Here is a 27,485-nt window from a genome sequence, read left to right as displayed (position 1 = left end):
CCTACTTGTACCTGATCATGGTCAAGTCAAGCGTTCACGACTGGATGGATCATCTTTGATTTCTGGTCTTTATTTGTTGGTCCATATTGTCGCTCAATTCCTCAGAATTCGTCTTATAATCCTGACCAGGAAACGGCTCAAATTCAGACCAATAAAAGGTTTTTATTTTTTTTTATTTTTAGGAGGGATTCAAAGGTTAACTGGTGCACTTGTCTATATTAAATAGTTGGTTACAGAGATTCATTTATCTCACCTTCTGAATTTCCCAAACCATGTAGTAACACAAGAAGAAAAGTTAATTTGATCTGGTCGTGCCGCTGCCCTTCAAGCCAGACACGTTATACTGTAACCGTCGCCTTCATTGAGCTCGATTGAATTTCAGTAAATGCCATGGACTGTATTGTTCTGTTCAATCTAGATTCAAACGAAGAGAACACTGAGGTGTAAAAGCTGGTGTAGGTAATGATAACAGTCGTTCGCACAACATCACACCTCACCATGTGTTGATTGGCAAACGACAAGGGAGGTGGAATTCGCACACCACCCTCAATATTCAACTAAAACTGCAACACACTTCACACTCCAGAGTTCTTGTCATCACTTTTCATTAAATTACTGTATTTCAAGTTTTTACTGCCACACAAGATGAGTGGAATAAAATGAAAGTAAGAATTAAACATGATAAACTTTTAAATTAACTAGCATTTTCTTTTCCAATTGCGTATCAAAAATTAATGAAATACTGTTAACTAAATATGAAAAATAACGACACCACTGATATGATGTGTATATATAGAAAACAACATCAAATTCATTGTTGCGATTGTTTTACATTATAATTTAGTTTTTGGTAACTGTTAGAAATGAGTATTCGCTACTCCAAATAAAGTGTGACAGCTGTAGCAAAAGTAACTTTATTAGTACCGATAAGTTAAAATGGAGAGAATCCAGAAAAGGGATACAATGAAATCAAGTATGCTGGGAGACTTGTTGAATAAGGTTTTCTCTGGGTACCCCTACTTTGATTCTTGATGTTAGCATTGGAATACAATGCAAAGATAACCCTCAAAGTATAAAACACTTGACGTTATGGATATTTAGTTTTTGTGTACAAGAAAAAAAGCATTCACAAGATGTCTCAAGTCATCACTTTGCTTGTATCTCCATGTGGTTGCAGCAATTTTTTGTGGTCAGACTAACTGGTCACTGGGAACAACAAAAGCCTTCTTGCAAGAAAGTTCCCAAAAACCTCTCTGGAGTCGAAACGATGGTTTTTGGCTCGTAATTAAAACCAACCGTAACATGTCACACAAGACTTGCATGTTGCCTTCCGTTGACATTCACGGACCTCCTAGAAACCCTGCCATGTACAAGGCGACCAGAACACGCCGGTGGTGGAGAGTCTGGCCTGTAGTTATTCAGCAGAGGATTAGACCCTGCTTTGTTCTCGCTGGCATGAACGCCTCTACAAGACATGCTTTATCATTCCTCCGCAGCTTTTTCCCGCATCAGCCGCTGGACTGTTGGCTGCCGCCGACTTGATTGCACTTTTAATGTCCTTTTTTTATTATCTTTAGTGTAGTGATTCGCCTGATGCGATTACTGTTTCCACCGCGCCTGCGAGAGACCGTATACATGTTGTTTTCCAGAGAACCTCGAGGCAAAAAAGACAGAGAGAAGCTACAGAGAGAGTTGATGAAATACTCATAAGCCAGCTACGCTTCGTTTGGGATGGCAGAGAGAATATACAGTTTGGGTTTATTACACGTTGTATGCATGCTCTGAGCTACCATTTAAGCTCTGGATACATTCATATTCATATGTTGTCATACTACCTTAGTGTGGAGCTTCTTCTACAGCATTGTTGTGGTAAGATATCTTATTTATGTACACAAAGCTTCATGGATCTCCTGCTGCTTTCAATAAAAACACGAAATAATTATTTTGATTTCCGCTGCATATTCCCTTATGGATGTTGCAGGGGGGGCTGTAGTCTGTCCCAGCTTCTTAGGGCGAGAGGCAGGGGACACTCTAAACAGGACGCCAGTCTGTCACAAAGACACACAACACACACATACTGATTGACAATTTTTTAGGTTGCGGGTTCGCTTCCTGGTTGCGGCATTTCTTCGTTGCGTTTTATTGTTTTCCCTGTGTTTCTGAGTCTACTCCGGGCACTCCGGTTTCCTCCCACTAAATAATTGCTTTGCGTTTTTATCTTAAACTGAACACAACTGTTACCAGGTGTGTTTCCACGACAGTTTGTTTGGAAATGTTGACTATTTTGACGGTAAAATCTTCCTCGAGGATGACGAAGAATTAGTTGTTAAAGTGAATTCAATCTTGTCTAGAGACTCGTGTATTGTGAGTGCAATTCTCTATAAGAAGTGGCAGAATTTAGTCGGTTGTTAAAAAGCTTTTATGTCAACTTGAAACGGACACGTGGTCCATTATTCAACGTGGCTTGAGCTTTTTTCTGAATCCAGCCTGAAACAAACCGTCCAGGCAGAGGATCCAGTCCACATATCTTGCACAACCGAACGCTTTGTGAATTCACACAAGCGTATTATCTGCACTCCCAAAACCCCATATCATTTATTGAATGAATGCAAATGGCAGGATTCAGGCTGCCTCGTGTGCAGAATGCTTCTCCCTGTATGCTACAGTTTTTTCCACTCCCAGAGAAGCCGTGCACCTCCCCCCTCACCCTTTTGCGGATTCTAGTGCAGGTGACAGTGATTTAAACTCGCTGAGAGTGGAGGGAAACGCAATTCTCCCTGACAGGATGCAGCACACACAATCCTCTTTGGCTGTCAATCTCCTTTTTTCTTTAAAAAAAAGAGGTCTTTTCGCTTAACTTGAGAATTAAATCGTTTTCGCTCCGACTCTCCCGCTGACTGGGCGAGCACACTTGCACGGCTGTACGCGGAGACGGGCGATGAGAAAGCGAACCGGGCGAGGGGGACTTGGACAACAGGCCTTTTGTTAAGAAGTTGTTCAGACCTAAAGTGCCGAATCAGCAGCTTGCTGTGTACGACTAGGACATAAGCATGTGTGTGTGTGTGTGTGTGTTTGTGCGCCAGTTCGTGTCCCTTTTCCATAAAACACCGGACGAGCAAATGAGTTATTACCCAGGCTGCATTTTGTCCAGACTACTGCTCTCTAATATCTCCCCTGGGCGGAACCAAACTCGCTTTCCTTGCTTTTCATTTGGCGAGTACGTTTTTTTTTGCTGAACTTGGATCTTCGTTTCACAATTGATCACTGAAGCGAAGGGTGTCTAGGATCAAGATCTGAGTAACGCTGTTAATTTCTGTTTATTACACAAGCACTTATCACACAGGGATCAATGTTTTTGTCATGTGATCCGGTGCCAGACTGATCGTATTTAATCAACAACTATTGAGTTGACATCTATTGTCCAGGGTTAATTGCAGTCTATTGATTACTCCATTATTCCTTGTTCAATACTTTACTAGATGGATGGAATACTGGCGTGTATCTGTCATCTGTTGATGTCTCCTAATGTATTTCTGACTCTAAAGGTGTTCACATTTTTTCTATGTTTTTATTCTTAAAATTCTAATTTCTCTAATTTTCTACTCACCCTCTTGGTTGACTAAAAGTTGGGATTATTTTCAGAGTAATCTGTTCATTTTTAGAGTTATAGACAAAAATGTTTGTTCATTTTAATGTAGCAACTGGAGCTCATTTGTCTTCGTCTTCATCTTCGTCCAAAAAGACACTTAAAAACATTCAAATACCTCCATACGTCTGTTATGTCCATCTTGGAGGATGTTCCAAGAAAAATGAAACGAGTCGATATTTTCAGTTTGTTTGTAGCTGAAGGTCACACAGGCCATCACCGAAAATCTTGGTCATGAGCACTAAAACTTGCTTCAATAGGGATACTAGCTGGAGCTGAGAGACTGGGATCTTACGCTAAAAACGAACCTAAAATGTACGTATTTATTTAATTTCTTTCTGAAAAACTCCAGATGTTGATTCTTCAATACAAGATGGACGTTACAGACAATCAGTTTGGAGGTATTTGGATGTTTTTAAAGGTCTTTTTGGACGAAGATGACAACAAACGAGTACCAGTCGCTACATTAAAATGAACATACAAGGTCCAAGATCAACTAAAGACACACTTGAATCCTTTAATCCAGAATATAAATCTGGTTGAGAAAGTTATTCCTGTTGTAGAAGTTTATTGTGTGCTAAAGCCTACAGTTATTTGTGTAGTTTCACTTTTGTTCATCTGAAAAATGAGTCTTGCCATGAAAACGATTCTGTTTCTTTATGCCATTAATCTTAAAAAAGTGATAGTCTAGCATAGTTTTAACAACGCCTTCTGACTCGGCTGTTGTTAAAAGTGAAAGGGATGTCACAAGATTATCCTAATTCCAATCGTAGTGTTTGTCTACACGGCTGTTGTTTTTAGCTGTTTGCACGGTGCCGGATTAGATCAGACTTCTTCCACCTCTCATGGAAAGTAAATGGTGCCCTGGTCATGCGGAGTTATGGTTCTGAGCCGAGTTAGAGCCATTATAGCGCGTGCTCTCGGGGGCACATTTGGATCTTGGTGCTGCTCAGCTGTTCTGACAGGTCGACTGAGCTGCAGGCATTTTCGTGTCTTCTTCCCTTTGTTTTGCGCTGCCCGACTGTTTTTACGCTGCTTGGAAAAACAAGCTGCGTTACACGTCCCCGACCACGGGACGGAAAAAGGTGGGCGAGTTCGACCACTTGCCCGAGTGCACATGGAGTTGTGAGTCAGGCTGTGCGTGCGGTGTAGTAATCCTGGCTGATGATGTCATCACGCGAGATGACTTTGTTTATTCGTACTTTGGACGTCCATAAATCAGATGATCAATCCTCTACTCGAGCGGCAAAAGCCTCACTGGCCCACTGCCCAGAATCCTGGCCCTGTGGTGTCACAGCGTCTTCAGAAGTTAAGAGCACTGCCTGGCTTGTGGAGGTCTGAGAATGTGGGATGGAGGAATTAATTTAGAATTTATTTCGCAGTCTTGAACCATAAATGGATGAGGGAGACGCTTGTATAAGACGCTGAAGGTTACATGAAAGTTGAGCGTCTGATTATTCTCCCAATATAATGTTGGTCTGGATCGGATACAGTTCACGTTTGTTAGTTTAGTGACGTGAATTTTTTCATCTAAAATAAAGCGTTTCTTTACAGTCGTTCGTTAAGGAAGGGTTGATATTCAGGACATCAACTAGTTCCAAAAATTCCAAAAAGATTGAGTTATATTTGAGAGACAAGACTAGTTAAGAGTTTACCAACCTTTTTGAGTCACAGGCCATATTTAAAATGGGAAAAATCACCATCAAACTATCAACAAAATATGAAAATAAACCGATACAGGATAAAAAAAATCAAGGAAGAGAAGTTTCTTTCTGCTTATTATTTATTCTTGAAAGCCTTTTTCCGGTGCACATTTATTAAAAGATTGTACTTTCAATGTCTTCTTACATTTATATATATATATATATTTCATTTTGATGTATAAGTACATTTTCTGGCTTTAGAAGCCAGTACCAAATTTGCCGCTTTCAGTTGGTACGAATATCGGGAGACCCAAGACTTTATCGAGACCGGGGAGTTCGAGACCAAGACATTTGAAGATCAAGATCCAGACAAGAACAAGACATTTGGAGATGTATATCATGCAATTATCCATTAAACATAATTAAAAATGCATGTCGTCCAAACAACCCAAGTATCAAAAAAGTACAGTATCTTTCTTTTGACAATTATACTTTTACATGAATGCAATGCAGGTATTTAATACTTTTCTATGAAGATGTGGGAAATAATGGATGGATCTACTGGGATGGCATTGGGTAGTAAATGGCACCCTAAATTTACTCTCCAAACGGATTCCTATTCAATATGTCATACTGCAACCAGCCAAAAGTTCCTGCTTCCTTCTTGAAACCAACGTAAATGTTTTTCTAGATCCGTCCCTGTGTGATAACATTCTAACAGAAAAAGAAAATGGATAACCTTACTGTTAAAAATGGTAACTCTGGTACATTTCCCTGAGGTTATTAGTACACAAAATAAATGATACAAGTTGAGTATAGGTCATAAGAACACTAAACGCTGTACTAAGTAACTTTAAACTGTGTTGATGATGGATCAGGTGATAAAGTCTGAGAACCCCTATCTAGTCTCTGTTACTGTTAATGTAATTATATACTGTTTCATGTATTAAAAATGTGTTTAAAACCACGATCTTGAACTAAAAAAAAACTACACTATCCAGGCCCACCAAAGATATGGGATATCTGTACTATATGGGATACAGTACAGTACATATTTGATATTTAACAACTCTTGATTCTGCTTATAATACTGAGGATAAAGTGAAACTGTGCTTGATGTAAGTAGCTCTGTACTTCTGATCAATGCACGACCGCTCTTGTAGGACGTTCTTTCTGGGACACCCCTAAAATAGACATTGGTGTGACCAGCTGTGATTTATCGCTGCAAGTCATTGTTGCTGACGAAAGTGATGGGAGGAGTTGTTGAGGCTGCATTTTTTCTTCGGGAATATCAAGGATGGATAGTGTTCCAGAACATAATCGACCATTGTGTCGAGTTTTTACACAAGTATAGAGTGGTTTCTTGAAGAGTTTTATTAATGATTGAACAAGGGTATAATATAAGATTATTTGTGAAATGAGGACCACTATCCTTGAAGAAAAAACTAATTGATAAATGACAGCAACCAAAGTAACATTTGACTCACTATGTATTTGTAGTGTTTTGTTCTTTAAGCGCTTTGTGACCCTGGTCTGTGAAATGCACTGGACAAATAAAGCTTACTTACTTGATATACTGATATAAGGGCTGTGTATTGGCAAGAATCTGACATTACAATACGTATCACAAATCAGGGTCAACGATATGATGTATTGCAATACTGTAGGAACAAGGATACATTTGTAGTATTGTTATAGTACTTGACTCTGGAGTTGCAGAATCTACAGACCACATGACTCTTGATGAAGTCGTAACTGTTTTCATTGGTTTTGAAACCAAAATATGTCCAAACATGGAATCGACTGTATCCTCTAATTCTCAGTCATCGCGGGATCCCGTGGGATTTCAATGTTCATTTAGCTGTGGAGGACGTAATGAATGCTGCCATCTAGCAGCCGGAAGTTAAATTGCAACAGAAAAGTGAACAAACGGCATGTTAATTGAATTTCTTTTTATTATTTTAAAGGCACATTATTGAACTAGAAGCCGTAAAAAGCTATGGTAACATGAGCCCCCCCCCCAAAAATCGATGCAGTGCTGTCGGAGATCGATACATTATCTTGGAAAATAATATCAGGATGTATTGCCATAATGATATTTTCTAACACATCAATAAGAAATGTTTCCTACTTGACAGAATCAATGACAAAGGCCAGGTCTATGTAAAGGATTAAGATGGAAGAGGAAGTCTGAGACAGAAATAGGTTATTTGCGGTGCATTTCCTTCCAGGGAGTATTAGCGGCAGTCATGTCGCTTGACGACTCGGGGGATGAAACGAAACTTTCCCTTTTTCTAGAGGATTTGTGCTACTGACGGTGTCGTCTTAAATGGCTTTAAAATGCCCAGTAATGTTGGGGATTAACATAAAGGGATGAGAATTAAATGAACTGACTGGAAAACTAACAACAGAAGTAAATGATGAGTAAATTTATTATGTTGTCATGTATATATATATTTTTTGTAATAAAAAGCAGACAATTAATGCAACTGAAATGATGATATAATTGTTTATTTCTTAGTGAGAATCTGACTATTGGAAAATCCAGCTACGGTACAGGAATAATCCACAGATGATTACAGAGGCGCTTTAATCCATTATTCATATTGGGTTGTCATAAGCAATCCAATCTACTTTGGGATTGTGCTTGAAAAAATTCAGAGTGGATGAAATATCGCTGAACATGTCGCCGATCGGAACATTTTCCTCCGATGCGTTTACTTCTCGTTGGACCCGAGATGAGCAGCAGGTGTGACCTCGGTCACTTCGCTTCAGGCTCTACTTTGATTTAGGCAGAATTTAATCTGATGAATAATTGAAACGCGGCAAATAAGGCTCGTCCTCAACCAGCCTCCCCAAGTCTTAACCTCCACCGCGATGCTCGATTTGCAATTCCACTCGTCGGGTTTCACCATGGTAACGTGCCATCCTTCTTTCGGCGCTGGTGATCTTGCACGTCTGGAGCAACTGTTGGCGATGAAGCGAGCCACCATGATGTGGAGGGAAAGCAGAGGAGAAAGAGGGAAAGAGGAACCCGGAGGGCAGAGCAAGGGCGAGCACTGTCTCTGACCTATTTAGATCATAGAGGCGGGATTTTGTTAATTTGGCCTCAGGTCCTCGGTGGAATCATTGTCACCTCCTCAGCCTCGCTCGCAAGTCGGCGCTTCATGTCATCGTATCTAATGGAGTCTGGAAAACAGGACCGGTTCCAAATGAATACGTTTCTTTCTTTTTAACCAATTTTTACCCCAAATAAAACCCATTTATTTTGGAATTAACTTTCCGCTTCTATTAGTCAGTGACATTAAAGCGGCACCATGTAATATTTTGCAATTATTCATATTTTCTAAGCCTGGTTTATTTTTATTCTCTCATTACTCGCCATAATTTCATCGTCTTCGCACAGTGAGCACATGACTAGCTTGAGAGTGGGGGGTTGCGTTCATTTCCATAATAGCTAAAGAACTAAAGGGATTTTCTTTTACCTCCAGAAATAAAAAATATATGCAATACAAGTTCCAAATGGACCCTGAAACAATTTCTTGAATGTCACGTTATCAAAGAGCTACATTAAAAAAGTTGACCATATATTAAACTTTACAAATGAACATGTTTAATCTCCACTTTTTTGCACCTAATTCTCTCATTACTCGCCATAATTTCATCGTCTTCGCACAGTGAGCACATGACTAGTGTGAGAGTGGGGGGTTGCGTTCATTTCCATAATAGCTAAAGAACTAAAGGGATTTTCTTTTACCTCCAGAAATAAAAAAAAATATGCAATATAAGTTCCATATGGACCCTGAAACAATTTCCTGAATGTCACGTTATCAAAGAGCTACATTAAAACAATTGACCATATATTAAACTTTACAAATGAACATGTTTAATCTCCACTTTTTTGCACCTAATGCAAAAATGGTGATGACTTCTCTCCAGTAGATATCCACGTCCGTCCCGCTCTAATGTGTTTGTGCTCATTGAGTGAGTCGCTGTGTTTACAAATGACGGCGCTCACTAGCTGCTGCTAATTACTATTGATGATTAAACGTCTGTCGGAAACACCGCAGAGCCATCGATCACCAGATAGCTCGTATGCGACGCGCCGTTTGAGTCGTATTCATCGCCGCTTGTTTGGACGATCATCTCACAGCTTCATCTAAATAAGGAGATTTAAGTCCTGGCCGATTCGGGGCCAGAGGATTCCAAATACAACATGTTAAACTGCTTAATTTCCTTTATTTCCTTTTTGTTTCACTAGTTTTTCTTCCGAATAAAACAAATTAATGTATTAGGATAAAAAATAAATGTAGATAACATTAATTTATAATGAAATGGTGTATATCTCATTTTAATTTGAAATAATGTTCTATATTTTTCATTAAAATGTCATATTAAAGCTTTTTCTTAATCCCTTTTGCTTGATGACAAATGAGGAATTTTAAGTTTTTTTATTAATTTAAATCTCATATTTGCTATCATTGATATGTTTTTAAGTAAATTGGTTATTTAGGTTATACATGAGTTTAAGACTATCTTTAAGAGTCACAAGAGTCAAAGATGGAGGGAGGAACGCGCAATTATTTTCTGAGATTCTGCTGCCACGTTTAAAAAAAAGAAGTTTCGTTGGTTCAACTGTGTATATGTCAGAGCTGCACAAAGTACATTTTAAAATAAACTTCCTCACTATATTCAGCGTCTTTTCTTTGTCTGACTCTATGTAATATGGTTCCTTAAAGTTCAAGTAACATGTTGATTTAAGTGCGTCCTAAATAGATGTTGGACTCTATTCTACTCATCAGTATGTGTCTGTTTGTACAAAACTCTCTTCTCATTGAAATATTTACTTTAGAAAATGTGCTTAAGCCCCGCCCACTGAATATACTTCTGCTGTAATTGGTTAAGCGTTAGGGTTTGTCACTGTGCGTCATCAATTCTGAAAGTCTCCACCTCCAAAGGACTCGTTGTATAATCAAAGCGGGGTGTGATTACAGCTAGATGAAGGAGTAGAGAATACAATTTCTCTTGAAAGACTCTGAAATCTCAGCGAACAAGAGGTTACGAGAGCAGACGGGGGATAACTTTATAAAGTAATTCGTTCAAAACATGGTCATGATGAAGAACTTACTGCATCTTGGAGAGAAAGACTTCAACATTTGAAACACATGAGTCAGGAAGGTTTTGAAGTGAGTTTCCCTTCAGGTCATGTCATTGTTGTCACTCCTGGCACGTTGATAAAAAGTTAAAAAATGAAATGCTAAATACAGCATGTTGTGTTCTCAATGAAATAAATCCTCGCCCTTGTCTGAATGTTATTGGTTGTGTTGTGTTTTGTCAGATTTGCGTTAAGTCTCAGGCACGACATGAAACGAGGATGTCATTCTGGCAGCGTCACTGCTGGTTGTTTTAAAAAAGACGTGCAACCCTGCAGTGGTTCGCATAATATGTCACGGAACAATATGAATTCAAAGCTCTTCGCTTCAAGCGCTTCTCAGACTGAAAGTGTTGAGCATCAGGGAAAGTCGGAGCAGATTAAAAAGCTGCTTCGGCAAAGCGGCTTCTTTTTTTTTTTTCCCCACTCCTTACTTTCTGCTCCTCTTTTGTATCTCAAACAGCCTTATCTCCTTCAGCTCCTCGGTGAGGATATCTCCTTTCATCTGTCCTCTTCTTCTTCATGTGCCCCCTCGTCCCCTCTCCATTCCTGGGTCTACAGGCGCTCCCCGGCTCGCTCGCACAGCGCTCACACTTAATTAGGCCTGGCCCTGTCACAGAGTGAAGCTGGAGCCGCACTCAGCTGGGAAAAGACCAGGACCAGAGATGGAGATCTGGAACGCTTGAATCTATTGCCGTTCTAATCCGAGTACACCGTTGTTCACGTGTCACTGCCAATGCGACACAGTCAGGCACATTTTTTGGCAGCTTTTTTTCTTTGCGTGACTTCCGATTTTCGAACGGAGGCTAAATGAAAATGACCCGATTTGACGTCAACAACAAAAGGCGTTTATTTGTCGTGCCGCAGCTGTTCGGCTTCACGGCGAATCACACTCTCAGACGCCGTCTTGGATAGATAAACATTTACGCTCTCGCTGGAGCGTACAAACCTTTTTAATGCGCAATAGATCAGATCGTAAGTGACAGAATAGGACAGCTCGGTGAGAGGGTTTTGGATGGAGGACATCATGTTGGATTATTCCACCAGTGGAGGTCTCGGGTCAACAGAGGGTGTGTTTGATCGGAGAATCTAAGACGCAGTTACAATGGAAAATTCTCCCTTTCCTGTATTAAAAGGCGGCAGAAGTGAATCGATTCTATCTGACCTAACTAGCTTATAGGCTTTGTGTTCTTCGCTACTCTGGCGCGGAGGCATCTTGGTAGCCCTCAGTTGTTCTCCCCTTAACCCTTTATTTATTGTGACAGGACAGTTGTTTAGTATATAGGGCTGGAGGCTTTAGCAAGATTTCCTTTTTTCATACAAATACTGCACTTGATTTTCTTCGATTTTTAAAATTCCTCTGAAAAGACGTATTAAAACATCCAAATGCCTCCATACTGCTCGTCTGTAACGTCCATCTTGTATTGAAACCTCGATGAGAAGAATTGTTCTGGGAAAAATTAAACAAGTCTATTTTCTACCCACGTTCGGGGCGGGCATTGAAAGACAGCGCTGTAAACTGGAAGTACTCCGAAAGTACTGTGAGTACTCTGGGTTAATATCGCAACCGCTTCCAGACTGCACAAAGTCTACTGGAAGTAAGTAAGTAATTAATAGTCATTTGTAAAACACCTTTTTAAACCAGGGTCACAAATAAAAAACAATACACAGTAAAAAATATATACTTTAAAAGGCCAAGTCACATAAGACAAAAACACAGGAGTCTCAGAAAATCAGGGAAAATCCTGCACAAATAAGAATGTCTTAAGATGTTTCTTAAAGGAGTCAGTAGATCATCAAACACAGAGGGAGAAGAGGATTCAAAGCTTAGGAGAAACACCATGGAAGGATTTCTCTCGTCTGGTCAGGAAGCATGTTCAAGAACCATCAGTAGATTCTGATCCACAGACCTCAGAGACCGAGCTGGGGTGTAAGGCTGGATCAGATCAGTGAAATAAGGAGAAACCTGACCATGAATAGATCTGAAAGTAAAAAAACAGAATTTTATAATTGATCCTCAAAGAAACTGGCAGCCAGTGAGTTTTAAGGATCGGTGAAATGTGAGTTATTCTACTAGAGCAGGCTAGAATTCTCACTGCAGAGTTTTGTATTAACTGCAAGCGTGAAATTTAGACTTGTTTTATTTTTTCCAGAACAATTATTTTCCTCGAGGCATCAATACTGTACAAGAGAGACGTTACAGTCGAGCAGTATGGAGGTATTTAGATGTTTGTTGTTGTGTCTTTTGAAGGAAGTTCATCCCTGGGCGCTAAGTTGTTTCATTAAAATAGATTTAAACTAAAAAGGAACAGATTACTCTGAGAATAATACCAACTCTTAGTCGACAAAATGAGTGAGAAAAGCTTGTGATCATCAAAATAAATAACGTTAGTTGGAATCGCTTTTGCGATTGTTATTTCCGCCGTGTTCTCTTCATCATACTTTTGGACGGCGTTCACGACTCAGTGGTGAATCTGGGTCTCCGTATGGCAGGCGAGCGCCGGTGCTCCTGCGCCACAGGGAGATGCTTCGGAAAGGTGAGAGCCGTGATTTATTGCCTTCTGTGACAGATGCTAATGAGTGCAGATAGAAATCAGTGCGAATAAGGTCGACGGTTAGCTTCTATTTTTATACCTCACAACGGAGTTTAAAAAGCCAAGGCGGATTTCGACTAATCTTGTTTATCCACGACATTACAGAAACATTAGACTGCTCTCAATGACTGGAGGGATATAGTTTTCCTAGGATTATATTTCCAATGATTACTCTTCAGGGCCAAAAACAAGAGCGCTACGTTTATCTTCAAACATTCTTTCCAGTCGACTCGAACATTTCCATATTTCTACGCTGCTTGAAAAGTTGTTTTTCTGACCTGAACTGGATCAGGATTCATCCAGGATTTTCTGTGAAAGGCAAGTGTAGCAGATAAACCGATTTGAAGCGTTAGGAAAAGAGCACATGATCCTTCATACGTGGAGAAAGGAAATGAAAAGAGGATCGCTCTTCAACCGGGCTTTAGAAGACGCGTACAGGAAATGTACATCAAGGCTCGACGCAGGTTTATTGTTGTCAACGGAACATCAGCGTGATGTCTCACTCTGATCTGCATATTCAACACTTCACAAGCGTTCCATAAATCATGCCTTTATCTCGATCATGGGTTGTTAAGGTATCAGTGAGACCTTTAAACTAGTCGTGACCCCATTACTATGACTGCGTATATTATCGTATATCTACTCGCCAACCCTACAGTTGTACAGACATACTGTATCTTGTTGGTGTTTTTGTCCTGTCCAGGGTGTCCCTGCCTCTTACCAGATGTAGCTTTTTCCCCAAGAAAATATTTGGGGTAAATTGTAAAGGGGACATCGATCTCAGAGTAACTTGCTTGGATTCTTGTTCAGGATTCTTCCAGTGCAGCTGAGTTGAGTGAAGTAGGTCAGTACACTGTCATAGGGGTGTTGGTAAATATCAATACAGCGATATATCGTGATATATATATTTCTTTTTCTTGCAATACTGTGTCGACTTTCAACACCACTGTTTGTTTTTTTTTAACCATAGTTATTTTATGGCTTACAGCTAAATAAAGTGCGTTTACAATTGACGTGCAAATTTTCCGAAGTATTTTGTGTTGCAATTAAACTTCTGGTTGCTAGCTGACATTACGTCAGCTAAAGAAATGATACAATCCGGTGACGACTGAGAACGAGAGGATACAGTCAAAAATAACGATAGGCTGAAATATCACATTTTCCCTTTCCTCAATACTCTATCAGTATTCCGATAGGATTTTTTTACGATTAAAATACAAATATTTATAAATTCAATATTTGGTTAATGTTTCTGTTGCAATTAAACATGCGGCCGCAGCTAAATAAACATTGAAATTCTGCGAGATCCCTGAGGACGAGAGGATACAGTCAACCACAGTAGGACGCAAATATTAACTGCGTTTGTTCCTTTTTTTGTGTTGCAATGAAACTTTAATTCCCCAGATGGCAGCGGTCATGTCCCCCGCAACTAAATGAACAATGATAACTGAGAACGAGAGGATACAGTCGAAAATAACTATAGGCTGAAATATCATGTTTTACCTTTCGTCAATACAGTATCAGTATTCCGATAGGATTTTTTTACGATTATAATACAAATATTTATAAATGCAACATTTGCTTAATGTTTCTTTTGCAATTAAACATCCGGCCGCAGCTAAATAAACATTGAAATTCTGCGAGATCCCAGCGATCCCTGAGGACGAGAGGATACAGTCAACCACAGTAGGATGCAAATATTAACTGCGTTTGTTCCTTTTTTTGTGTTGCAATGAAACTTTAATTCCCCAGATGGCAGCGGTCATGTCCCCCGCAACTAAATGAACAATGATAACTGAGAACGAGAGGATACAGTCGAAAACAACTATAGGCTGAAATATCATGTTTTCCCTTTCCTCAATACAGTATCAGTATTCCGATAGGATATTTTTTATGATTTAAATGCAAATATTTATTAATTCAACATTTGGTTAATGCTTCTTTTGCAATTAAACATCCAGCCGCAGCTAAATAAACATTGACATTTTGCGAGATCCCAGCAATCACTGAGGACTAGAGGATACAGTCAACCACAGTAGTATGCAAATATTAACTGCGTTTGTTAATTTTTGTGTTGCAATGAAATTTTAATTCCCTAGATGGCAACGGTCATGTCCCCCACAACTAAATAAACAATGCTGACTGAGAACGAGAGGATACAGGACTTAAGTAGCTTTTAAAGCTGATGTTTGGACATATTTTTGTTTCTAAACAAATGAAAGTAGTTAAGACTTCGTCAAGAGTCATGTGGTCTGTATATTCTGCAACACCAGAGTCAAGTACTCGACAATACTACAAATGTATCCTTGTTCCTACAGTATCCCAATATATTTTAATGTTGTCCCTGTATCATGATGCGCATCCTTTGTCGTATCTGCGTTTGTTGCTGTATAATAGTCTTGCAGTAGAAAAATAAAACGCAGTGTGTTTTTCATCATCCAAACCTTTTCTTTTTCTTTCCTGGCAGGTTCCACCTACAGTGTTCTCTCCACCATGCCGTCAGACTCCGAGAGCAGCAGCTCGCTGAGTAGCGTCGGTAGGTTTGTTTTTCAACATCTCGTCAACGTTGCGATCATAACCTCCGTGTTCTCTCGTCTTTCTTTCCTGAGACTCAACCATTAATTAAAAACAGTCGGAGAGTTGCCTCACAGTCAAATGTGTTTGTCACGCTTCCCTCCTGCTGCCTTTGACAAAGGTCCAAATGATTCAGCTGCGTTATATAAATCCCCCGAAAAGGGCCAAATGTTGAGTCATTGATGAGCATAATACTCCAATTTCCTGTCCTTTTTTAGAAGTCCTGCTTGGCCAGGACAAGATCTAATGGTGGCTGTTCAAATCAAAATTTTTGTTGATAAACCATTACAAAATTGTAATATTCTTTGAATAATTCGTCTTCATTTCTGTGAGTAATTTACAACATATCAGATGATTAAGAAAAGTTTGTTTCTTTCAACAACCATGGGAGAAGGTAGCAGCTGGCACAGTTAATCATCGGCTAAATAATGGTATTCAAATCTCAAAATGAGGTTTAAGTTCTTGCAGTATTGGCTTGAACACATGCAGGCCAGGAAAGAAGAAATTAAATCTGCATCTCAAGTTTTTTTGTGACAGCTGTCACATTTATAAACATCAACCGTGTGTGTGTGGACAAAAAATACATTCAAGGGTTTATACTTGGAGCATATATAGGATTTATTAACTAATGTGAAAACCCAACTTTCCTGACTCACTCACATGTTTTAAATGTTGAAGTCTTCCTCTCCAAGATGCAGTAAGTCTCTCATCATGACCATGTTTTGAACTTATTACTATATAAAGTTCTCCCCTGTCTGAAATCTCGACGAACAAAAGGTTACAAGTGCGGAGTCCATTATAATGTCTTCACTCCCCCTCCAGCCAGCTGTAATCACGCCCCGCTTTGTTTACACAACAAGTCTCTTGGAGGTGGAGACTTCCAGGATTGATGACACACAGTGACAAACCAAGATGCTTGACCAATCACAGCAAAGTGGGCGTGGTTATGGTACAAAAAATGTAATCTCTGGAAGTGAAAGTGGATAATTAAGGAATCCAGCTTTATCATTGGAGACATTATAATGACTGTCTTTTATATATTACTTACAAAAAAACCCACTCGTCACTGAGGTCAAGTCTCATAATGCACTACAACAATTGATTCTCTTAAGAGTTTTAAGAGCCAAATTTTGAATTCCAATCTGATTTTTTTACTTAAAGGATCCATCTTAAAGAAGTTTTGTGAAGCCAAGAATACTTTTGTGTCTCTTGCATGCCCACCGTCCATATAATCGGGCCTTCTTTGTTTATACAACGAGTCACTTGGAGGTGGAGACTTCCGGGGACTTGAGGTTGCGTGGTGACAAACCTCCATGCTTCACTAATCACAGCAGTGCGGGTATGGTTATGGTAAACAAGATCTCATCTCCAGTGGGCGGGGCTTAAGCACACTTTCTAACGTAAATATTTCAATGAAAAGAGTGTTTTGTACAAACAGACGCATACTGATGAGTACAATAGAGTCCAACATCTATTTAAGACACACTTAAATCAACACATTAGATGCCTGTTTTAATCGTGAGATTAATGGAAATACTTAATATCCGTTTTATCTCAGGGTCACCCGTCAACGGCGAAGCTTCCTCTCCTCCACCAGCCATCAACGACAACAGACCGTCCTCAGACAACCTGGACACCATCTTGATCCAGCTCCGCCAAGTGACTCGAGAGAGGGACGAGCTCCGCAAGCGCCTCGCGTTGGCGTCGCCTGGGACCACCTTTGACGACTGCAGGTACGAATCCCAGACCTGCCAAGTGTTTCTTGGCAGAAGACAATGTTATAGCTCACAACAGATGCTCTCTTTCTTCTTTGGGAATAATAAAAAAATCCAACTCTCTCTCTGGTCTTTGAAGTATCACTTCAAGTGTTCGTCTGTAGCGATAGATCCTCACTCGCTTGGAATTCCTTCTGTCCTCGTCTCGGTGCCTGTTTCTCCCTCAAGGCTGCTGAAGTTAGAAAATGTTCCTCTTCTCTCCTTAAGGCCGAATTCCAAAGCCAGCCACGACTACGAGCGTTTAAAGAGTCAGTGTGTGAAGGCCATGACGGACCTCCAGTCGCTCCAGAACCAGCACACCAAGACACTGAAGCGATGTGAGGAGGCTGTGAAGGAGGCCGACTTCTACCAGTGAGTCCATTTCACCCTTTTTCTCCTTCATTTATCCTAAAACGTTTTATTACCTGCACTTGTATTTTAATTTGAACAGGTAACAAATATTTATTATGACATGACATTTGGTAAATGATCTACTTATTTTTTACCAAAAAAACTACTACTAGTATATAAAATAAATAATTTAAGATAAATAAATAAACTACTTTTTTTTTTTAGTTACACTGATACTGTTTATTTAAATATACATTTTCTGCCATTAATTTGATGGTTATAAGTACAACAATAATTATTGTAATACCTTTAATTAAAAGTAATTCAATTTAATTTGGGTACACTTTAAATTAATGCAATAAAGAAGAGTTTTAACAAATGTTTAATTGTACTTTGAATTAAGCAGACGTTGGTTATTCTATGCAACTAACTATCCTTGAAAATGGTTTTCAGTCATTTTAATATAAGATTAAAATGCTTTGAAAACATTAAATTATTTTCTCCCTAAAAAACAATCATATTTACAAACATTCGTACAATGATCGCTTTGGATTTTCAGTACGGGGGCCACAGACATTACATGATAAAAAAAAAGAAAAAGAGGTCACTAAAATGATAAGTCGTGGTTATTTATGAATGGCAGTTTGCTCCTACAAGTCACCAGCCTGGAGAGCTCTGGACCCAAAAGTCCCGTGTTCTATCCCTGACACTGCGGTCTCATTGTTGTGGTTATTTTACAAATTATTTTGTTGAAAATCTCAATATTGATTTAACTATTACAGAACAAATTGTTGTCGGGCAGATGGTTATTTTCTAAGAATTTTGTTATGAAATGCATCAGATAAATGAATGCGTTGCTAATAATATATAAAAAGCGATGTATAATAACATTATGGTCTGTAACAAGTTTGTATAAATATTGTTTTTCAACAAAATACAATAATGCAACAGAATTATTACACTGGTAGAAATATTAAGGTGGTACATTCTTCAGAATAAACTGGTGTCAATAATGTGAGAATATAAAGAACGTCAACCTTTTATTTAAGGTATTGTCATCCTTCAAAATAGTGCCTCTTATTAAAAGATGGAATTTGGGGGTAAAAACCCATGTGTTCTCGCTACATCGGTTGATGATGTCATGTCTGGAGCTCCGTAATTCAGCAAATTCTGGACTTAAAACAAAAATAAATGGACACTTTTAGCGATACTGTGTGATTAAATCAAATCATTGAAACCTTTTGATAGTTTCAAAAGTCTGACTAAGCGTTTTTCTTGTCTCCAGCATGCTTCATAGTCGGATTCTAGGGGAGCAAACGCAGCTGAAGGAGGAGACGGAGACGCTCAGGAAGGAAAACTCTCAGCTCGTCCGTGAACATAATCACCTGAAACAAAGCTGTGAGGAGCTGCAGCGGCTGCACGGGCAGGACCAGGTGGAGTTGGCCGACCTCCGCGCACAACAGCAGCAGGTATTAAGAAAAAAAAAAAGAAGATACTTTTACAACTATGTTTGGTGCAAATCCCAAAGTTGAGCTTTGCAAGAGTTGGATTTTTTTTAATCTATCTGCTGACCTGCAGTGAAGAGCGGCTCCCGTGGGGATCCTGAGCTCAGGCAGTCGGGCAGATGGAAGTGCCCACGGTGCGCTTTCGAAAAGGGCAAACGCAGAAGGAGAGGGCTCGGGCAAAGGGCACCCTCAACTTCACCACGTCGCCACATGATGAGTTTATGCGCAGTGTAGACAAGGTCACAACAGCCGCAGGTCAAAGCGGCTGTCGCAGGAACCACATCAGCATCAGAACCTACGGTGCTGGCTCTCGGCCCACGAACACGAGCCTAGAGACGCTCATGGAATCACAAGCTTCTGCTAAAAGAGGCTACAGTTGTGATGGGAGATGTTAGAAACCACTCTTTTTTTTTTAATGAGTCGTGTCTTTTCAAGCACAGATGAAGCTTTGATGTCCTTTATCTCCTGATAATGGTTGAGATGAATGTTTTAGGAAGCTTGTAGCAAAACCGAAAAGGTTGTTGGTTCAACTTCTTGCGCCCCCCAGAGGGACCGCGGTGCAATTACATGAAGAGCTACAGCTTCAGAAGGAAAAAGAAATATAATTTGAATAAACAAATTATTCCTTACATTAGGCGAAGCCAGTTATTTTTGTTGGACGATTTTCATTTAATTTTTAAAATAATTAGTTGTCCTCATATTTACTAATTCAGTCAATTCACTCAGATGAGATTATGTATGTAAGATTTTTAACAGCCAAGACATCGAAACAAAGTTGACACACTTTATTGAAAATACCTGAATTAACTAACACTGTGTCTGTTTTCACCTCATCATCTCTGTGTCGCATGATTGGCTGAAATTTTTTATCAATTATCTCTGTATTCTTTTGGTATTGTCTGGTGGCACTGATGTACAAGCATTTTATATTGAATTTAAAATGCTATAAATTTAAAAATATTCAATTTAGAAAATTAATTTTTGAGTTATTTGAATTAGAATGTCAAAATCAATGTGTAAAAATACATTTATTTTAAAATTATTACAATTATTGAATTCAAATATTCAATAAATACAAATTAAAATAAAAACTTTTCAATATTCGAATAATTTAATAATTCAGTAAAAACAAATTAAACATTTTCATTTAGAAATTGTTAAATGATTATTCAAAAAATAATTTGATTAATATTTTTAAATTCAACCATCGACTATCTATTCCGATGGCACTGATCTACATCTATAGAAGACCAACCCTTATTTGTTCCTTGATGGAAGGTGTTTTTAAATGCAACCTGCTTGTTTTATCTATTATCATTTACAAATCCACAATATTAACTTGGTGTTTCTGCAACTTTACAAGGAGCTGACTACATCCTCAATGTTTGGTGGATGTGAAGTTATTTTAACATTATTTTTTGTCATATTCAATGTCCTTTTTTGAATGTCATTCTGATCTTTCCTCGCTACAATGATGATTGTTGTGTGTCTGACCTCTCAGGTCATGAGGGAGAAGGGATCCTCGGAGGTGCTGAACAAACTCTACGACACGGCCATGGACAAGCTGGAAGGTGTGAAGAAGGAGTACGACGCTCTCAGCAAGCGCTACAGCGAGAAGGTGGCCAATCACAACACCGACCTGAGTCGTCTGGAGCAGGCGGAGGAGGAGAATCGGCGGCTGCAGAAGCAGATGGACGCGCTACTGAAGCAGCGTGACTCGGCCATGCACTACCAGCAGCAGTACTCCACGTCCATGAGGAGGTGACATGAACACACTGGGGAGTTGTGAGATAAAACAATCTCAATTACAATTATTACAAGGATTTTTAGTTCCTTTTGGCAATTTTAAGGCCCATGATTCTTACTTTCTCACTTCCCTTCTGTTTTATTTGTGAGGCTAGTTAAAATATTAATCAAAAACAAACTTTTTCTACAAATTTAGAATTAGAAACTGTTATTACAATTGTTGTAAACACAGCACAGGATTTTTTTTATGTTGGTGGTACAGGGTAAAATAACGAAATAATATAAATAAAATAAAGAGATTAATAGGAATAAAAATAAAATAAGAGAAACTAACACAAAATTACATATAAAATTAATAAACACATGTATATATAAATATATATGGGGTGTGTATTGGCAAGAATCTGGCGAAATGATACGCGTCATGATTCAGGAACAACCATAAAATATATTGTGATACTTTAATAACAATAACAATTGTTTTGAAACTAATATATGTCCAAACATCATCTTTAAAAACTGCTGGAGTCGACTGTATCCTCTTATCCTCAGTCATCTAACTGGATTTTATTGTTATTTTCCCTGTGTGGGAAGTAATGACTGCTGCCATCAAGTGGCCGGAGGTTAAATTGCAACCCAAAAATGAACAAGAATGAATATATATCTATTGTAAATACAAAGGTTTAATTATTTATTTTATTTAACACACTTTATTGAACTATAAAAAATTAAAGAACTATGGTTAAAAATGAAATTACTAAAAAAATAATGTATACAGTGCCGTAGAATATTGATAAACTATCATGGAGAAGAATATCGCGATGTAACACCATATCAATATTTTTAAATATCTATATATATTGAGAGTTTTGTGTAATTATGAACTATATATATAGTAACAATAATTTAAATGATGGCTCTCTTAATAGATTCCAAATGTAAACGACAATATTTATCTAAAAAACTATTTATATAAATTCTATAAAGCTCCTACAGAATGAAGTCACTTCACATACTTCCTTCCACAAATATATTCTCCATCAAATAACTACAGCTGCGCCTTCAATCCCGTCCTCCAGGTTCGACTCGTTGCAACAGGAGCTCAACAAGTCCTCGGCCCAGAACAAGGAGCTGCAGAGGGAGATGGAGCGCCTGCAGTCGGAGGTGACCCGCTTCAAGAACCTGCAGCTGAAGGCGGTCAAGGACTGTGAGAAGTACAAGGAGGAGAGGGACTCGGTGTTCAACGAGTATCGCCTCATCATGAGCGAGCGCGACCAGGTGATCAAGGAGGTGGACAAGCTGCAGACGGAGCTGGAGGCGGCCGAGGCCAGACTCAAGAACACGTCCTCGGAGAGGGTGGTGGCGAGCGAGGAGCTGGAGGCGCTCAGACAGGTACGCTCCCCTTCCTGCTGTCCGTGTTAGTCACAGGGAGGGTTTAAATGTAAGATATATATGTAAGTTTTCTTATTTATCTGCACATTAAAGTTAAGGATTTTGTATGTACTTAAAAGCTGCTCATCACCACTTTTAATATGTAGCAGTTGTTGGTTCATTTATAAGAAACAAATGTAACCATCACCCCTTTTTGATAGTAAAATGATTGATTTTTCGTTATTTAATATTTATTTGTTTACGTAATAATACAAGTTTTTCTAAAATTAAAGAAAACCATTTGTCGATGAATCAAAAAGTGAACTAGTATTGGCAAGAATCTGGCGACATGATAAGTATCACAATACAGAGTCAACTATTTCATGTATTGCAATACTGTAGGAACAAGGATATATTTGTAGTATTGTCCAGTACTTGACTCTGGTGTTGCAGAATTTACAGACCACATGACTTTATTTGTTTTGAAACCAATATATGTCCAAACATCAGCTTTAAAAGCTGCTGGGGTCAACTGTATCCTCTCGTCCTGAGTCATCTAACTGGATTTTATTGTTCTTTTCGCTGTGTGGGAAGTAATAACTCGTGCCATCTAGTGGCCGGAGGTTTAATTGAAACCTAAAAATTAATTCGGCGTGAATATACAGTATGTCTATTGTAAAAACTTTTTTTTTTTTTTAATTTAGCATTTTTTCAGTGCTTTCATATGTTTTGAAACTAAAATATGTCCAAACATCAACTTTAAAAGCTGCTTTAGTCCTTTATCCTCTTGTTCTCAGTTATTACCGGGATCATTGTTTATTTAGTTGCAAGGGACATAACTGCTGCCATCTAGGTAATGAATGTTTTGTTGCAACACAAAAATGAACAAACGCAGTTAATATTTGCATCCTACTGTGGTTGACTGTATCCTCTCATCTTCAGTCATCAACTAGATCATTGTTCATTTAGTTGCGGGGGACATAACCGCTGCCGTCTAGGGAATGAAAGTTTCGTTGCAACACAAAAATGAACAAACGCTGTTAATATCTGCATCCTTCTGTGGTTGACTGTATCCTCTCGTCCTCAGGGATCGCTGGGATCTCGCAGAGTTTCAATGTTTATTTAGCTGCGAAGGATGTAACGACTGCGGCCACATGTTTAATTGCAACAGGAACATTAACCCAATGTTAAATAAAAAAATATTTGTATTTTAATTGTAAAAAAATCCTATCGGAATATTGATACAGTATTGAGGAAAAGGAAAAACACGATATTTCACCCTATCGATATTTTTAACACCCATAGTATCCACTACTGAAGTCTAGACGTCATGACAACATGCTACCAAAATAAAGAAGGAGATAAAAAGCAGTTTCTGAAGTATGTTGTTGATGTTAAATCATCCATATGCTGATACATTTCTTTTCATATCGTCCATCCCTTGATTGACAGGTTGTTTGGTCCGCTCCGGAAAATGTCATTGAGTTCTGTCAATCACTTTTTAATTTTTTAAGTCTTCATGCCCAAACTCATGGTATTGTGAACCCTTGTTGCAGGAGCTGAACTCCTCCCTGGTGGACCGGGACAGAGCCATCTGCGAGAGGAACGAGCTGCTGGAGAAATACTGCCACGAGGTGAAGGACAAGGCGGAGGCGCAGAAGGAGCTGAGTCAGGCCTGCAAGGACATGGAGACGGTCCGCGAGGAGAGGGACGTGGCTCGCAAGGAGAGGACGGAAGCCATCGTTCAGAGGGACCAGCTGCTCCGGGAGTACTATCAGGCTCGGCAGGTAATGGCCTCGCGCTCGTCACCCCGCTCCCCTGCATGATCTCTGGCAAGAAGGTCCGAAGCATGATAAAGTGATTAGTGTTGCTCGTGAGCTGTCCAGGGCAGGATTAAAAGAATGTCGTGGGACACAACTTTAAGAGGATTTAGGTCACACAAAACGGCCCTCTTCTTTTTACAAACCCTCCTGATGGAGACATCGGAAAGATTACCAAAAAAAAAAAAAAAATCTTATTCTTAATACTTTTGGTTGTTTGTCAGATTATTAGCCTCACAGATGCAGTGATGAGTTCACTGACGGGGAGCAAGACTAACATATAGTGAGTGCATGGGTTTGTAGGTGTAGTACAATGAAACAAAGACGTCTGGTTGCGTAGTGTGAAGTTTTAAAAGTAATTTTCATTGTAAATCAATTCAAAATCTAGTTTGATTATTCATGTCCGTTTTAGACTTTTTAACCATGTTATCAAGTTGAAAATGCTGAATAACTTCTAGATAATGAAAAATGTAATTTGTTTCTGGAAAAAGGATAAAAGGACTGAAATAAACACAATTAAGATGGAAAAAAAGTAGTAATTAATCTGAGCACAAATTATTTTTAATTGAATATACATCTTGAAAATATTCAATAAATATCAGAATCAGAAAACGTATATTGCCGTTGTGTAAACAGGAATTTATATTATTAATCTTTTTATTTCATTTTTATATTCTGTAACGACAAAGTACAACATTAAAAAAATATAAATGTACTGTATATATAAATAAAAAAAATAATTATACAATTTACATTACCATAAATGTGCTTATAAATAAGAAAATGAATAACTAATAAAATTAATTTAATTTAATTTAACAATATTTTTTTAATCCGCTGCAGTCTGTTCTTGCCTGTAGCTGTTGCAGCAGAGTACCGCACGATAATGGACTCACAATGGCAGTGTTAAACTGCACCTGCATCATACGTGGGTGTTGGAGTTCCCTCAACTTACGATATAAAATCTACTGACTGTCAGAAAGGGACAAAGTCAAAAAATGTATTTAATAAAAAATAAAAAACGATGACTAAATTAAGTTCTATGTAGAGATGGATCAGCTGCATGAGCACTTTTATACTCCTGCACAAATACAGACGACGATTGTGATTCATTTGGTTTGTGGTTTCAGAAACAAGACTCCGCCACGCTGGACATGGAGCGAGCCAACAAGGAGATCGAGATGCTGAGGAAGCAGTGCGAGGCCATGTCCCAGGAGCTGAAGGAGGCGGCTCAGGAGGCCGAGGTGGCCAAGTGTCGGCGCGACTGGGCCTTCCAGGAGCGAGACAAGATCGTCGCCGAGAGGGAGAGCATAAGGTCAGGAATGTTCTCTCAGATATAAAGGCAAGTCTAACCATCCTTAACGTCTGCAGGACTCTGTGTGATAACCTGCGCCGGGAGAGGGACCGGGCGGTCAGCGATCTGGCCGAGGCGCTCCGGAACCTGGACGACATGAGGAAACAGAAGAACGACGCCTTGAGGGAGATGAAGGAACTGAAGTGAGTTTAAGCCTGGTTTTCCGATAATTATCATGGAAATTGGAAGACAAACAAATGAGGCTCGACTCAGCGTCCCGCGGTAAATCCTTTCACATTTGGGTGGGATCGACCGCCGCACTGCCAGCCGTGCGTGTCCAACTTCTTTGTTCCGTAAGCGGCTGTTCTCGCTGTGTGGCTGGAATTAAGCTGAGATGCTACGCCTCTGGAGACATCGCTGTTGCCCGGTTATTTGTTTGCTGGCTTTTCAGCATGCCCAGATTAAAAGTGTAATCCTGCAAAAGCAGCAATGTTTGGGATCCACGCAGTCTATCAGGCTGTGGAGAGTGTAGCTGATGGCTCCCTCTGCCGGTTTCATGTGGAAACTGCATATAAATAAATCATCGTCCAAGATGTTACTGAAGCTGCCTCGTTGCTTGGTTCCGTTTTTCAATGTACTTTCAACACCACGAAAAGATTCCTGTGTTTTGTTTAAAACACTGTAAAATTTAACTTCATACATGACTCATTTCTATTCCGAATCTAAATCTAAAGTGTTCACTGAACTTTCTCAGTTAAAAACAGTTGAAACATGCACTGTGTTGAATAAATAAATGGCTAAAAAGAACACATAGGTCTTAAAGGAAGGTAATCCTAATTCTTGTAAATGTTTCTTAACCTTATTGTTATCTCAGGGTCAAGGTGACTGAGAGGGCCCGAAACAAATGTGTTTGTGGTATCCCTTTTGTTGTCTTTGGGTCAAGGTGAACGACCTCCACCACTGTGTCTGTATTTCTGGATTCCAGGGAGGTCGTTCAACTTGACCCAGAGACAACACAAGGGATACCACAAACCCCTTTGTGTTTCTGGCCTCCGGGTCACGTTGACCCTGAGATTACACAAGGGTTAATTGTTTAAGTAACTTTTTTTTACTGGGATTCATTTGTCCCACAATGTTAGATTTGATTTCTTTATATTTATTTTTTATAAAGTGTGTTCATATCATATGAAGATGTTTTAAACCAGGGCTGTCAAAGTGGTCCAGAAAAGAGCTGAGACAGAGCAGGTTTTTGTTCCAACCAGTCAAGCATTTATGAGTTAACGAATCAGGAATCGGCTTAAAAAAGCACAATCAGATGATTGCAGTCTCCAGGAACCTGATTGGTTCAACTATATGTGTTTGACTGTAGGAATCAAAACCTGCACCGGCTCAGCTTTCAACTCTCTTTTCTGGACCAGTTGGACATCTGTGTTTAAAAATGATGAATTTATGATTTAAAGTTATTGTGCATTTTCACATACTGAATCATGACAATAGAGAATAAGATCTTATTTCTGTAAATAATTTGGATTATATATAATGAAATAAACTGTGTTAATGTGGATTACTGCACTTAATATTTTTACTTAAAACAGTTAATTACATTTTTATCTCTTTAGATTAAAGTTTTTTAAGTTTTAATATATTTGATCTGTTTTTGTTCTTCTCTTATATATTCTTGCTTGAGGGCACCTCAATTTAATTTCTAAATATTAATTATAAAAAACACTTTTTTGTAAGAGCAAACAGAACCAGGACAACACGAGAACACAAGTATCACAGCTGACATAGAGTGTTGTCAAACTCTCACACTTTCTCACACGTGTCTCCTTCTTTCAAGGGAGAAGATGGAGAGTCAGCTGGAGAAGGAGGCTCGGTTCTGTCAGCTGATGGCTCACAGCTCTCACGACTCGGCCATCGACACGGACTCGCTGGAGTGGGAGACGGAGGTGGTGGAGTTTGAGAAGGACCGGGTACGATCTGACGCGTGACGGTATTCAAGTGTCAAAGGTCAACGTCTGATTGACTCGTTCAC

General features: G+C 39.1%; 1 protein-coding gene across 4 annotated transcripts in view; it reads left to right on the top strand.

Moving 5' to 3' along the window:
- Positions 1-27,485, top strand: part of LOC148069586 (disks large homolog 5-like) — a 49,893-nt gene that overhangs the window by 4,514 nt on the left and 17,894 nt on the right. For 3 of the 4 annotated variants that reach the window (XM_087803079.1, XM_087803082.1, XM_087803078.1), the window contains exons 2-11: positions 15,503-15,571; positions 17,168-17,342; positions 17,592-17,735; positions 19,000-19,183; positions 20,721-20,980; positions 22,045-22,357; positions 23,893-24,123; positions 25,287-25,471; positions 25,528-25,653; positions 27,291-27,423. In XM_087803079.1, the coding sequence (XP_087659205.1) occupies positions 15,503-15,571; positions 17,168-17,342; positions 17,592-17,735; positions 19,000-19,183; positions 20,721-20,980; positions 22,045-22,357; positions 23,893-24,123; positions 25,287-25,471; positions 25,528-25,653; positions 27,291-27,423 (1,820 nt within the window). The remainder of the gene's footprint in view (positions 1-15,502; positions 15,572-17,167; positions 17,343-17,591; positions 17,736-18,999; positions 19,184-20,720; positions 20,981-22,044; positions 22,358-23,892; positions 24,124-25,286; positions 25,472-25,527; positions 25,654-27,290; positions 27,424-27,485) is intronic. The other variant, XM_087803081.1, reaches the window with a different exon arrangement.

This window comes from Callionymus lyra, chromosome 11, assembly GCF_982586985.1.
Source record: "Callionymus lyra chromosome 11, fCalLyr1.hap1.1, whole genome shotgun sequence".
Lineage (NCBI taxonomy): Eukaryota > Metazoa > Chordata > Actinopteri > Syngnathiformes > Callionymidae > Callionymus > Callionymus lyra.
The sequence above is the reverse complement of the archived record's forward strand: the minus strand, read 5'-3'. Positions and strand labels throughout refer to the sequence as shown.